Below are 15,425 nucleotides of genomic sequence, written 5' to 3'. Positions count from 1 at the left end.
TCATTTGGTCTTCAAAGATTATATGTTTCTAGGAATTTATTTTTTTTGTCTGGGTTGTCAGTTTTATTGGTGTGTAATTGTTTGTATTATTTTCCTTTCTCTTGACAGAGAGATACCTGGGATGTTAATTTTTCACTTCTCTGAGTAGAACTTCTGTGAATATATTTGTATACAAGTGTTTTCATGAACGTGTTTTATTTTTCTAAGGCAAATAGTAGGAATGGAATGGCTGAGTCACAGGTTATGTGTGTTTAGTTTATGAGAAACTGAGAACTTTTTCCACTTGGGAAGCCCATTTGTAATAGCTATAAGTGGAGTATAACCTTTAAAAATTGTGAAGCATTATATTGGATACCTGTACTATATAATATTGTACATCAACTATACTTCAATTAAAAAATATCTTTTAGGGATTTTTCCCAGTGGTCCAATGGTTATTACTCTGTGCTGCCATTGAGGGAGGCAAGGGCTCAATCCCTGATTGGAGAACTAAGATCCCACATGCCGTGAGGTATGGCCAAAAAAAAATGGTTAAATTTAAAAAAAAACGTTTTAAAAAATACCAAGTAGAAAAAGCAGTAAACCAAATTATCTTTACATCACAAGGATGACCACGTAGAATAACTTGACCCGGGCATTCATCAACAAAATTACCAAGAGAAGGCCCAAAATACAGCAAGTGAGAGATCAAGGAGATAATTATGTGTATTCACACTCTCTATCGGGAGGAGGTTCTTTTTGAAAAAAAAATCCCATCTGTTTCTTTCAAACTGAAATACTTTGGTGATGACAAAATAATAATGATGGTCACTGTGCTTTTTTTTTTTCAGTTTCCTGGCATTTAACATGGACACAGTTGGTAACCTCACCTTTCTGTTGAAAGCAGTGCATTTTCGTGAAAGGACTCTTCAGCGGGGTTTGGTGGCCCGGATTTATTATAAGGTAAAGATACATTGTGTTATAATAATATTTTTCCTTCTAACATGTGTGTAAGGCATATTCTTGCTGGCCAAAGTGTTAGTCCCTTAGTCGGGTCTGACTCTTTGTGACCCTATGGACTGTAGCCTGCCAGAGTCCTCTGTCCATGGGATTTCCCATACAAGAATACTGGAGTGGGTAGCAATTCCCTTCTCCAAGGGATCTTCCTGTCCCTGCTAAATGTAATACAGGATGAGTCAGCAAGTCAGACACAACTGAAATGACTTAGCACCCATGCGGCAATAATTAGAAGCTTCTGGAAACAGCTAGAATTTCTATAAGCTGTTTTGCATGACAGCGTTGCTTACTGCAGAAGCCCTGATGCTACTGATGAACTCTGTGTGTCATCTTTAGAATGGGAATTGATGAGTGGAGTAATTTTTAATCCTTACTGAAACCAAAGCGTCATTGTCTGTAATAACAAATACATTATTTTCTGGGGGAGCAGAGTACATCAGGCCCATGTGGAAATTAACCACTGGGCTCACCTGAGATGCACTCTGTTTCCTACTGAAGTGCCCACGATGTTCTGAAAAAACATAAAACCTTGCATCAGCGTTGATGGAAGTCTAGAGGTCGTTTCTACCAAGTATGGTGCCAGTGGGGTTATTGGAGGAAACCCACACCCCCACCCCCAGCCCAGAAATATCTGTTTCATCTCCTAATCCCAACATGGAATAGACAAGACGACGCTAAGAGAAGGCTCACTTATCTACTTTCTGCCTGGACTCAGAGACTCGGGACTACCATAGCCTGGAATCAGAGCACTGCTCTCCTCTGCAAAGGAATTAGCTTCCAAGAGGACCAGAACTGGTTCCCATGAAACTTCCCCCAAGCTTCCGTTCATCTCTTTTAATATGAATACCAAGACCACATCTCCCAGGACAGCATCACCAAGGATCACACAGAGCGGGAGGAGGATGCATGCCACATTGCGGGATGGGTATTCTCTTAGGAAACGCTCTTCAGCAGAAGAGCCCTGGAGCAGAAGTGGTCCAGATCCACTCGGGGGAATAAGACAGACCAATAAGTTTGTGCAAATTGGTCCTTCCTCCAGTTGTAGGTCTCAGGTGAAGCCCTGGCAGATACCAAGGGCATATTCAGGTGGGTTTAAGTCATTCCGCATTCCCTGCCGTTATCGAACATGGTCCCAGCCAACATAAGAGGAGGGTGCCGTCAAGACCGTCTAGAGGCGCTAGTGAGCAGAACAATGGAGACTATGTAACCTACGAATGAGCTTTCCAAGAATGCAGAAGTAAAGGATGAAGGTCACGAGATGACAATCAACAGAGTGGAAACAGTCAAAATGCAACCTACAGAGAAGAAATATTCCTGAAAATGCAGGAACAAAGGAGCAGATATAATAATCAACACAGAAGAAAAGTATCTTCCCTAGTGTAAACAAAAAATCAAAATTTTAATGGAAAAAATACCCAACCTGAGGATAGCTTGCAATTCTATAGTGAAGAGAATATCGTTTAAGCAACCAGACAGAAAGTAATAGTTTATCAACAAATTAAAAAAAGACAAGACTAGCTTCAATTCTTATTCACCAGCTCCAAATGGACTAAGACCTGCTCCTACAAAGAGGAAACCTCATGATCTAAGCATACCATTCCAAGCCAGATTTAATCCATGAGTACAGGCAGTGGAAAGATATCTTCAAATATCTAAGAATTAGAAGCAGTTCACTTCCCTGGTGGCTCAGAGGTTAAAGCGTCTGCCTCCAATGAGGGAAACCCGGGTTCAATCCTTCGGTCGGGAAGATCCCCTGGAGAAGGAAATGGCAATCCACTCCAGTATTCTTGCCTGGAGAATCCCATGGATGGAGAAGCCTAGTAGGTTACAGTCCACGGGGTTGCAAAGAGTCGGACACGACTGAGCGACTTCACCTTCACCTTACCTCACTCCCATGGCGTTCCTTGAAAATTATTCAAAGACCTACTCAAAAGGACATTAAAAAGAATCAAAATTAATAACTTGAAAATAAGGAAATCAACCTATTTTCAGGGCAGGAATAGAGACACAGACATGGAGAGCAGACTCATGGGCACAGCGGAGGACGGAGAGGGTGGGAGGAATTGAGACAGTGGCACTAACATGTACACTGCCTTGTAGGATAGCTGGCTGGCGGGGAGCTGCTGCATAGCACAGAGAGTCCAGCCTGGCACTCTGTGATGACCTGGAGGGGTGGGATGGGCGGGGGTGGGAGGGAAGCTCAGGAAGGAGAGGATATACATAGAGTTATGACTGATTTGTGTTGTTGTGCAGCAGAAATCAATACAATATTGTAAAGCAATTATCCTCCAACTTGAAAATTTAAAAAAAATTTTAAAGATTTATAAAAGAATTGGTGGTCCCTGTGGATCAGCCAACTAATAATTATGTGTTTTGAAATAATTAAACAGTTAAATAGTTTTATTTGTTTTATTATTAACAGAGTTAATATAAGTTAATATAATATAACAGGCTAATATAAGTTTTAGTATTTTATTCTTAATAGAGTTAAATAAACAACATAGTCATTGTTGTTTAGTCACTGAGTCATGTCCAACTCTTTTGCAATGCCGTGGACCTTAGCCTTCCCAGCTCTTCTGACCATGGGTTTCCCAGGGAGGAAAGCATGCTGGAGTGGGCTGCCATCTTCTTCTCCAGGGGACCTTTCTGACCCAAGGAGTGAGCCCATGTCTCCAGCGTTTCCTGCATGGGCAGGTGGATTCTTTACCACTGACCCACTTTAATTTTCCTCACATGCACATTTTATTTTGGAGACCCTTGGCCCACACACCTTAGACAGTCCATCTCCCTCATGGTCTGGAATGAGTGCTGAGGGTTCCCGGGTTCTCCCAAAAGACCTGTCAGTGCAGGGGACCCAAAGCTGGTGCTCTGTCACAACCTAGAGGGGTGGGATGGGGAGGGACATGGAGGGGACACATACATACCTATGGCCGATTCATGTTGATGTATCAATATTGTTAAGTAATTCTGCTCTGATTAAAATAAAAGAGAGCCCTACCATCTGATCATTTCTTTCCTTCCTTGGTGCAGCCAGAATTTAACTTCCAATGGGACCAGGAAATGTCCTTCTGTGTTCTGGTAACCATGGTGGGAGCCCAACCCCATAGCTCCCCTAGGAAGCCCCACTTCTCCAGTTCTCTAAAATCACCTTGCAAGCATTGCTCATCAAGGTCACTGCGTCGTTTCCCCATTCGTTGGGGCAGGGAGAAGACAATAAACTTGTCACCTTGAGAATATTTTATTAAGGGCTTCTATCATTTGTGGCCTCCCTGGTGGCGCAGATGGTAAGGAATCTGCCTGCAATGCAGGAGACCAGGTTCCATCCCTGGGTCAGGAAGATCCCCTGGAGAAGGAGATGGCAATCTTCTCCAGTGTTCTTGCCTAGAGAATCCCATGGACAGAGGAGCCTGGTGGGCTACAGTCCATGGGGTCACAAAGAGTCAGACACGACTCAACGACTAACACTTTCAGTCATTTTATAAAAGAAAAATCTAAAGGAGACAAATGCATACCCTCAGTAATCAATATATATAACAGATGACTGCTGAATTTCATATGTTTATAATAAAAATTGGGCAGGTAGAGGGATGGTAATTCAGGTGGGATGAAAATCCTTCTGGCTAACCAGTTTATTCTGTCATCACCTGTAATATTCCTCTACTGCACTGGTAGTTCTTCCATTTCAGAGTGTGTAGAAATCAGCTAGAAATGAGTGATTTTAAAAATTTGATTCATGATGCCCCCCTTCCCACTGCAAGGCTGAGTCAAAAGGAAAAGAGAAGTGGTTTGTACCGACAAATAAAGACTGTGAATCATCCTCAAAATCCAGGGGCTGTCATCTAAGTTGGGAACAACCACCCTAAGTTATTTTTCCTTATTAAGAATTTGAGATTTTGTTGGAAAAGAGTTAGTGGGGGTTGGAAATAAGGTTTCGGGTGATGTAACTTTGTAGAGCTTTCTGTTTATTTCATTCATTTATTTATTCAGCTGCACCAGGTCTCCATTGCAGCACACAGGGTCTTTAGCTGCAGTGTATGAACTCTTAGTTGGCATGTGGGATCTCATTCCCTGACCAGGGATTGAACCTGGGCCCCCTGCATGGGCAGTGTGGAGTCTTAGTCACTGGACCACCGGGGAGTCCCTAGAACTTTCTGACTGTCACCTACAGTTTTTATTGTTGTGGTCAGTGCAACCTGACCGCTCTGTGTGTATGTGTGACTCTAACACTCTTTAGATCTTTAAAATATAATGAAATCATTGTACCACTGAAGACTATCTTTCTAATAGGTGATGCCAACTATTTTGTTATACTTTTAGACTAACAGGTTCTTTGCCCAGGTCACCTGGTTGGCGTTTAGAACCTTGAGTTCCTGTCTGTGGAAAATGCAAGCTGTCTGTGTCGGTGATTGGATGGCACACCCATGGCGTGTGCTCTAGGTCAAGCTGCCACAGTCTCCTCAGTCACAGGTCTTCAGGAAGTTGGTCCAATGTTAGTCGCTTAGTCATGTCTGACTCTTTGCCACCCCATATGGACTGTATAGCCTGCCAGGCTCCTCTGTCCATGGAATTCTCCAGGCAAGAATACTGGAGAGGGTTGCCATGCCCTTCTCCAGAGGATCTTCTTGACCCAGGGATCGAACCGCCTCTCCTACATTGGCAGGCAGATTCTTTACCATCTGACCCACCATCGAAGCTCAGTGGGTCCGGTGATATCTGATAAATCAGAGAGGAGCTGGAAAATACCACTATCACCAAAAAAGTAAAGTGTTACTCACTCAGCTGTGTCCAACTCTTTGTGATCCCATGGACTTGTAGCCCACCAGGGTCTTCTGTCCGTTAGATTTCCCAGACACGAATTCTGGAGTGGGTTGCCATGACCTTCTCCAGTGAATCTTCCCTACCCAGGGCTCAAACCCAGGTCTCCTGCATGGCAGACAGATTTTTTACCATCTGAGCCACCATGGTCACTGAACCTAGAGAGAAAATCTGATCTTCTTTGCTTGTACTTCTCTGGGAGTTTCAGAGCAGAGACAGGAAATAGAGAGTAACAGCCGCTGGGTTCTGTTTGTTACCATTTTAAAAGCCAACAGGGCAGCCTGAAAAGCAGATGTTTTACGAAAAATCTCATGGTACAGAAATGCCGAGAGCTTTGTTCCAGAGGCAGATCATCAAAGACAGGAAACAGGATTAGAAACTAAATTTCCTGAGTCACTGGTCTGCGTTGATCTTGCATCTTCTAACTCCGGTGGTTTAGTTGGGCTGGGAGGATGAGCCGGAGACCAGGGCCACCTGATGGACAGTCTTTGTGTCCTTGAGCACTGGGTACTGCCTGGGCAATAGTCACCTTGTACAAAAGTGAGGCTCCTCTGCTGACTGGGGCTTGAAATTCCTTTAATGGGGGACATGTTCCCATTTCTCAATGAGAGGTAAGGCTTCTACCCCTGCAATTCTCGAGAGAGGGAAAGCGTAACTGACTTCCCTGTCACAGTGAGCTGACATGGTGCTGAGGAGGGGCAGATGGTGGTCTGGAGAGAGCCCCGAGTGAGCAGACAGGAAGATCCGAGGCTGCCTGGGCCCGCCTCCTATGTGGACCGGGACTCCCGTCTTGGTTGTTCCTGGTCACAGGAAACGCTTCTGTTCTGTGTGTGTGTGCGTGCGTGCGTGCTCAGTCACATCTGAGTCTGTGATCGCATAGACTGCAGCCCGCCAGGCTCCTCTGTCCGTGGAATTCTCCAGACAAGAATACTGGAGTGGGCTGCCATTTCCTCCTCCAGGGGATCTTCCGTACCCACGGAGCAAATGTTTCTTATGTCTCCTGCATCGTCAGGCAGGTTCTTCACCTCCGGCACCACCTGGGAAGCCCCCTGAGATGTTTGCTAGTGGGGACTTTCAATTTCCCTCCTTCTGGCTACATTCCTTTATTAGAAGAAAGAGATGTCGCTTCTCCACCAACTATTTATTTATTCAATTTAGTATTATTTATATCAGTTCAGATTGATGGATATTCTATATTTGGGCTACATCCAATTCTAACATATTTTATTTTCTTGCTCAGACTGTTTCCGCTTTATCTATTGAGAGCTCCTTTTACGTAAGCTAGTCCAAATCTCTGCTTGTTATGTCCTGGTGATTCTTTTTTTAGAACTTCTGTACTTTGCGTACCACAAAAGGTCCTAGGCTCATCTTTTATTTTCTCTGCCCACCCTGTAATCAACCATTTCTCCAAGAGTCCCTAGTCCTTTTATTGGAGAATAACATTTAAAAACCAGTATCTGGTTGCTGAGTATGCTAATTTGCTACTGGAATATCACAATTTCTAGGCTTGTTCTGAGCTAGAAAATAGATAGAGGTTTACTCACACATTCTCACACAGATTTGTACTTACTTATGTTAGAAACCACGAGTTTTTACTGGTGCTTCTGATTCCAATCCCAAACCACAAGCCTTCCCTCTTTCCTATTTGTAACCTCTTTCTCTGAGAAAGTGAGAAATCTGCCTTTGACTGTCTACTGTGTTTATTTATTTGATCTTCCCTAGTATACACATTAAGTAGTTTCAGAATTGCTAGTTCGTCTGTCTGTGAGAAACACATTTACAACTAGAACACGGTATTTCTTTGTGAATGTAGCTTCAGTTCAGTTCAGTTCAGTCGGTCAGTCGTGTCTGACTCTCTGTGACCCCATGAATTGCAGCACGCCAGGCCTCCCTCTCCATCACCAACTCCCAGAGTTCACCCAAACTCATGTCCATCGAGTTGGTGATGCCATCCTGCCATCTCATCCTCTGTCATCCCCTTTTCCTCCTGCCCCCAATCCCTCCCAGCATCAGGGTTTTTCCAGTGAGTCAACTCTTTGCATGAGGTGGCCAAAGGATTGGAGTTTCAGCTTTAGCATCAGTCCTTCCAATGAACACCCAGGACTGTTCTCCTTTAGAATGGACTGGTTGGATCTCCTTGCAGTCCAAGGGACTCTCAAGAGTCTTCTCCAACACCACAGTTCAAAAGCATCAATTCTTCAGCACTCAGCTTTCTTCACAGTCCAACTCTCACATTCATACGTGACCACTGGAAAAACCATAGCCTTGACTAGATGGACCTTTGTTGGCAAAGTAATGTCTCTGCTTTTGAATATACTATCTAGGTTGGTCATAACTTTCCTTCCAAGGAGTAAGCATCTTTTAATTTCATGGCTACAATCACCATCTGCAGTGATTTTGGAGCCCCCCAAAATAAAGTCTGACACTGTTTCCACTGTTTCCCCATCTATTTCCCATGAAGTGATGGGACCAGATGCCATGATCTTCGTTTTCTGAATGGTGAGCTTTAAGCCAACTTTTTCACTCTCCTCTTTCACTTTCTTCAAGAGGCTTTTTAGCTCCTCTTCACTTTCTGCCATAAGGGTGGTATCATCTGCATATCTGAGCTTATTGATATTTCTCCCAGCAATCTTGATTCCAGCTTGTGCTTCTTCCAGCCAAGCATTTCTCATGATGTACTCTGCATATAAGTTAAATAAGCAGGGTGACACTATACAGCCTTGATGTACTCCTTTTCCTATTTGGAACTGGTCTGTTGTTCCAAGTCCAGTTCAAACTGTTGCTTCCTGACCTGCATATAGGTTTCTCAAGGGGCAGGTCAGGTGGTCTGGTATTTCCATCTCTTTCAAAAATTTTTCACAGTTTATTGTGAGGCACACAGTCAAAGGCTTTGGCTTAGTCAACAAAGCAGAAATAGGTATTTTTCTGGAACTCTCTTGCTTTTTCGATGATCCAGCGGATGTTGGCAATTTGGTCTCTGGTTCCTCTGCTTTTTCTAAAACCAGCTTGAACATCTGGAAGTTCATGGTTCACGTATTGTTGAAGCCTGGCTTGGAGAATTTTGAGCATTACTTTACTAGCATGTGAGGTGCGTGCAATTGTGCAGTAGTTTGAGCATTCTTTGGCATTGCCTTTCTTTGGGATTGGAATGAAAACTGACCTTTTCCAGTCCTGTAGCCACTGCTGAGTTCTCCAGATTTACTGGTATATTGAGTGCAACACTTTCACAGCATCATCTTTTAGGATTTGAAATATTTCAACTAGAATTCCATCACCTCCACTAGCTTTGTTCGTAGTAATGCTTTCTAAGGCCCATTTGACTTCACATTCCAGGATGTCTGGCTCTAGAGGAGTGATCACACCATCGTGATTATCTTGGTCGTGAAGATCTTTTTTGTACAGTTCTTCTGTGTATTCTTGCATGTAGCTTACAGTATCTAAAAAAATAGTATTTTCCAAATTTACTTCAATATGTTTTCTCCTTCTCCTTCAGTGAGATTATGTTATTTATTTGCAACACAGCTGTTAATAGTAAATCACTACAGGTAACAAGATACAAACTCAATATCCAAAATAAATTTACTTTTATACACTATCAATAAACAATTAGAAAACACAATGTAAAATTAAATTAAATTTACAACATCATTAGAAAACATAAAATTCTTAGGAATATATTTTGCAACAAAAATTCAAATAGTGCAAGATCTATACATAGGAAACTATAAAACATTGTGGAAGGTAATTAACGGGAACTTAAATAGGTGGAAAAGTATATCGTATCTATGCATGGAAAGATCCAGTATTGCTCTGATGTTCATTCTCCTTAAATGGGTCTGTAGATCTGACTCCATCTCAGTCAGATTTGCAGCAGACATCTTTGTAGAAACTCACAAGAGGATGTGACGATTCATATGAAAATACAAATAATCTGAAATAGCCAAAATGACTGAAAAAAGCTGAAGAAAGGTTGAGGCCTTGTAGTACCTGATTTCAGAGTTTATGTTTGTGCTGCAATTACCCAGACAGTATGGATTTGGTATAAGGAGAAACAAATAGATCAATGGAACAGTATAAAGTCCAGAAAACTGACTCACAAATATATGTTCATTTACAAAGATACAAAGGGAATTAAATGGCGAAAAAATTTTTCAACAAATTGTGTGAAAAACAGCTAAATATCCAAATGGAAAAAATTTATTCCTCATATAATACAGAAAAATTAACTTGAAATTGACTTAAAGTGAACACTTAAAATTTTAGAAGAAAACATGAGACTATTTCTTTGGAGTTGGTGTAGACAAAGATTTTTTAGTGAAAAAAGATAAAAAGCACTAATCATTCAATTAAATATTGACCAGATTTTTTTCAAAATTAAAATATTGCTCTCCAAAAGACATCAGTAAGAAAGCAAAAAGACAGTCCATAAACTTGGAAAAATTATTTGTAACACATGTATCTGACAAAAGACTTATCCAAAATAAAGACCTTCTCTAACCCAGTAACAAAAAGACACAATCTAAGACAAATTACACAACAGACTTGAAAGACATTTCAAAAAAGCAGATAAAAGAATGGTAATGAGCACATGAAACTTCGCTCGATCTTATTAGTCATCAGGGAAATTGAAATTAAAACCACAGTGAAATACCACGACACACCCCCTGCAGTGTGTTAAGCAAGAGGGTGCAAGTCAGTCATGGTGACAGTATAGAGCAAGGGGAGCTTTGATCATTGCTGTAAAATAGTGAGAACTGATCTGGGGAACAGTTTGGCAGTTCCGTATAAAGTTAAATACACAGCTACCCTACAGCCAGCACTTTTCCCCCTAGGTTTTTATGTAAATACCTAGAGAAATGAAATTCTGCTCACAGAAAGACTTTTACAAGAATGTTTATAGCATCTATATCAATAATAGCCCCAAACTGGAAACAACTCAAATGTTCATCTGCATGAAATTAGATAAACTAATTGTAATATCTTCATACCACAGAATTGTATCCAGCAATGAAAAGGGATAAACTGCTGTTACATGCAGCCACATAAGTGAATTTTACAGATGTTATGTGTAGTGAAAGAAGCCTGGAAAGAAGTTAATAATGTATGATTCCATTTATATGACAGTCATTCAAGAAGGGGTGAAATTAGTTGGTGGTGATCTGTGGGTCAGAGAGTGAGAGAGTGTGGTATGGGCTGGGAGGGAGTACAGTACGGGGTTTGGGAAATTTCTTTATCTTGGTATGGATGGTTACATGGGTGCATACATGTAAAAAACCATCAGGCTGTCAACTTAAGATTTATGCATCTGACTGTGTGCTTTTTATACTTCAATTAAAATATTTAAAGATACAGCTTAAGTGGTGCCTCGCAGCAGTTACGTTGTTTGCAATGCAGGCACTTATCATATTTTCTTATATGAAATGGGAGACTCAGAACTTTCCAAGATTCAACCACTGAATCTTGATATGCTAATTGGGGAAAAGAAGAAATGGCAAACAGCAACAACATTCACCAAGTATCAGTTCTGTGCTAGAGAGTTTTCAGTGGCATACCAAAACACAGTTGTGGGCACCCAGACCAGCCAGCAGCATGGAATCCAGAGCATGGTGACAGAAGACAGGGAGGTCTGGGCAAAGTTAAAGGAGCCTGGCAGGAGGTGAGCTATTGAGGGCTGGCCCCAAAGTCAGGCAGATGGACCCTAAAGATTCTGAACCTTCTATTAGAGATCTTGACATCTGAGAGTCTGGACCATGGGAAGCAGGTCCCTGGCCAAGGTGGTAGGAAAGGCTCGGGCATGGACAGTGGGGCAAATCATCCAGACAGGGCAAGGGACAAGACAGAGCTTAGTCTGAGAGACACGCAGATTTATGGGTGCATGTAGCAAACTCAGGGCTCATGGTTGAAGAGCAGAGCATAGACATCACACTTTTCTAGTTTATGGGATGCTAATTACTGGTGAGTTTGACTTGGTGTAAATGACTGAATACTGAACAACTGTTTCTTTTCTGGAGTTTCTCCTGCTATTTTTCCTCCAGTTTCATTGTATATAATTGACATAGAACATTGTGTAATTTCAAGGTGTACAGTGTGATGATTCGTATATGTTGTGCACTGATTAACACACTATTGTTAGTTAACACTCATCGGCTCACATAGCTGCATTTTTGGTAGAGAGTGAGGCATTGAAGATGTACTTCCTAGCACCTTGTATGTATATAGTATAATACTGTTAGCTGTAGTCACCGTGCTGTACTTTAGGTCACCAGACATTTTTCCCCTTGACCAACACGTGTCAGTGTCTCCTGCCCCCAACCCCTGATAGCCATCCTTCTACTCCCTCTCTGTGACTTAATCTTTTTAATTTTATTTATCTAAAGAATTTTTCTTTTATGTGGACCATTTTTAAAGTCTTTATTGAATTTGTTACAATATTGCTTCTGGTTTATGTATTGGTTTTTTTGGCTATGAGGCCTGTGGGATCTTCGTTCCCCAAACGGGGATCAAACCTGCACTGCCACCTCCCCCACCCCACCCCCGGATTGGAAGACGAAGTCTTAACCACTGGACTGCCAGGGAGGTCCCAACTTCAGCTTTTTTAGATTCTGCATATAAATGAGATTGTAAAGTATTTGTCTTTCTATGTGTGACTTATTTTACTTATCATAATGACCTCAAAGTCTATCTATGTGGTTGCAAATGGTAGGATTTCCTTTTTTCTCATGATGAATGGCTATTTCAGCATGTGTGTGTGTGAATACTTAGATTGCTTCCATATCTTGGCTTGTGTAAATAATGTTTCAATGACCATAGGAGTGCAGAGATTCCTTCAAGATAGTGATTTCATTTCCTTCAGATAAATATCCAGAAGTAGTATTGTTGAATCTATATGGTAGTTTCATTTTTAATTTTTTAGAAATGGCACTATTTTCCATGGTGGCTGTACCAATTTACATTGCCACCAACAGTATACAAGGATTCCCTTTTCTTCACATCTTCATCAACAGTTTTTATCTCTTATTTTTTGATAATAGCTATTCTAAAAGGTATGAGGTGATAGTTCATAGTGGTTTTGATTTATATTTCCCTGATGATTACTGATGTTGAGCATCCTTTCAAGTACCAAGTAGATTGGGATTAACATATCTACATTCAGTCAGTTCAGTTCAGTCGCTCAGTCGTGTCCGACTCTTCGTGACCCTGTGAATCACAGCATGCCAGGCCTCCCTGTCCATCACCAACTCCCAGAGTTCACTTAGACTCACATCTATCGGGTCCGTGATACCATCTCATCCTCTGTCATCCCCTTCTCCTCCTGCCCCCAATCCCTCCCAGCATCAGAGTCTTTTCCAATGAGTTAACTCTTCGCATGAGGTGGCCAGAGGATTGGAGTTTCAGCTTTAGCATCCATTATTCCTTCCAAAGAAATCCCAGGGCTGATCTCCTTCAGAATGGACTGGTTGGATCTCCTTGCAGTCCAAGAGACTCTCAAGAGTCTTCTCCAACACCACAGTTCAAAAGCATCAATTCTTCGGCGCTCAGCCTTCTTCACAGTCCAACTCTCACACCCATACATGACCACAGGAAAAACCATAGCCTTGACTAATGGACCTTTGTTGGCAAAGTAATGTCTCTGCTTTTTAATATGCTATCTAGGTCGGTCATGACTTTGCTTCCAAGGAGTAAGCGTCTTTTAATTTTAATATCTACATTACCATGTGTAAAATAGCTAGCTAGCAGGAAGCTGCTGTACAGCACAAGGAGCTCAGCTCAGCGCTCTGTGATGACGTAGAGAGGTGGGGTGGGCGGGGCAGCAGGAAGACTGTAAAGGGAGGGGGTGTCTATGCACTATGAGCTGATTCATGTTGTTGTCCAGCAGAAACTGCAGTGGGGTGATGGTACTGGTGGAGTGACTGCAGTGGTGCTGGGTCCTCGCTGCAGGGAGCCTTGTGCACCCTACCTTCCCTGCAAGTGGCCGGAGCACATTGGTGTCAGGAAGATCATTCTGGAGTCAGTGATGAGAGGGTGGCCCTTTGGGCGGTCACAGAAACCATCACCCCAGAGAAGTTGGGATCTAGTCTGAACTAGGAGGGGTGGCAAAGGGCTACCATCCTTTGGGTCACACAGAGTTGGACATGACTGAAGCAACTTGGCATGCACAGCAGTGAGTGTGAGGGGTAGGGGGTGAGACTTGGGCTAGTTTAATGGAGAGAACGCAGAAGGTGGAGTCAGGAGTGCCCCCAGGGCTTCTGGGGGAGATCCGATGTCACTGGTGGCCACTGAGGCACAGAGCCCTTTGGAGTCCAAATTGCAGTGGGTTTTGTGCTCTTCATCCCAGACTCTCGTTTCCTGTGTTCACTCTAGACCCCTGTGGGGTGAGTTTTCTGTGTGCCGCACCCCTGGCCTTTCCCCCACAGTCCCAAGAACACCTCCACCAGCTGTCTTATGGGCCAAACACCATTTGAGCTGCTGCAGAGAATCAGGAAACAAAGATCCTGAGGGTTGATTTCTTTCCCATATTAAATGTACATTATTCTGCCTTATGACAGCTTTAGGCAGTCACTAAGGGCAGTCAGGTTCCATAACATCGTCTTCAGCTAAATGCAAAGATCGTGTTCTTGAAACAAGATCTTTCTAGCTGATGGTACTCCAAATGCATGCTTCAGTGCCTGTAAAATCTATTTATAGTCTCCTGATTTCCACCCCGTACCCCCACCTGTATTCCTCCTCCACTGGAACAGTTAGAAGCGGTTTCAAGAGGAGGACACTGCTAGGAAAGGATGAAGGCAGCATCCATCTGTTTATTGACATATCCGTTGTTGGAAATGATCAAGATCAATTTCAGGGGCATGTATTCAAATGTAGGCTAAATGACCAAAGAAGCAGTATCATCTGATATTCGTTTTCTGTTCTGAAAGACTCAGTAATAAAAAGCAGACTCTTCATTTGACACAAAAAGGGAAAAGGAGGAGAAATTGGGATGTAATGTATTCAATTATAGTAGCCCTTTGCCAAGAGCCTATTGATTTCATCTTCTAACAATTTCAGCCAAGCCTGAGTGGTGAAAAGATTCAGAAACAGGTCAGATCAAGCACATATGTCCCCCCTGCCCCATACCCACTCCTGGACAAAAATAGTCAGGTCTTCGCTAGGAAAGAGCTCTGTCTTGGGGACCTGTTCGTACTGCCAGGATCCAGACCAGAGCTTGGAGGGCAGCACCGGTGAGAGAAGAAGCTGCGGAGACCCTGGAAGATCCCCCCAAAGCTGCAGTCTCTATAACTGCCCTGTAGTGAGAAGCCTGACCTGGAGCCCTGCACATCTTGATTGCCTATACTCCTCTCTACAAAATTTCCTCTTGTGTTTCTGTGCCCTCTGCATCCAGCTGCATTCCAGCCCTTTGCCTGGAATCCACCTCTACTCCCACCACCTGTCTGTGAGAGGGGAGTCTTACATGTGCCCACTGGCCCTGCCCAACTCGGCTGGGTACCAGGCAAGTCTCAGTCCTGCTCTAGTCAGAGCAGTGTGACAGGAAGGGCTCCAATGGATGGATGTACAAGCTTGGTGGAGACCAGAGGGTGCACATTTGGACCATGACGTGGAGGGGAGCTCCCAGGAGA

At 42.8% G+C, this 15,425-nt stretch overlaps 1 protein-coding gene across 1 annotated transcript in view; it reads left to right on the top strand.

Moving 5' to 3' along the window:
- ACOXL (acyl-CoA oxidase like) overlaps positions 1 to 15,425 on the top strand; it is a 356,241-nt gene that overhangs the window by 260,634 nt on the left and 80,182 nt on the right. Inside the window, exon 15 of the mRNA XM_052647950.1 lies at positions 831 to 942. Coding sequence (XP_052503910.1) covers positions 831 to 942 — 112 coding nt within the window. The remainder of the gene's footprint in view (positions 1 to 830; positions 943 to 15,425) is intronic.

This window comes from Budorcas taxicolor, chromosome 11 (assembly GCF_023091745.1).
Source record: "Budorcas taxicolor isolate Tak-1 chromosome 11, Takin1.1, whole genome shotgun sequence".
NCBI lineage: Eukaryota > Metazoa > Chordata > Mammalia > Artiodactyla > Bovidae > Budorcas > Budorcas taxicolor.
This window is presented reverse-complemented; position numbering and strand designations above follow the sequence as displayed.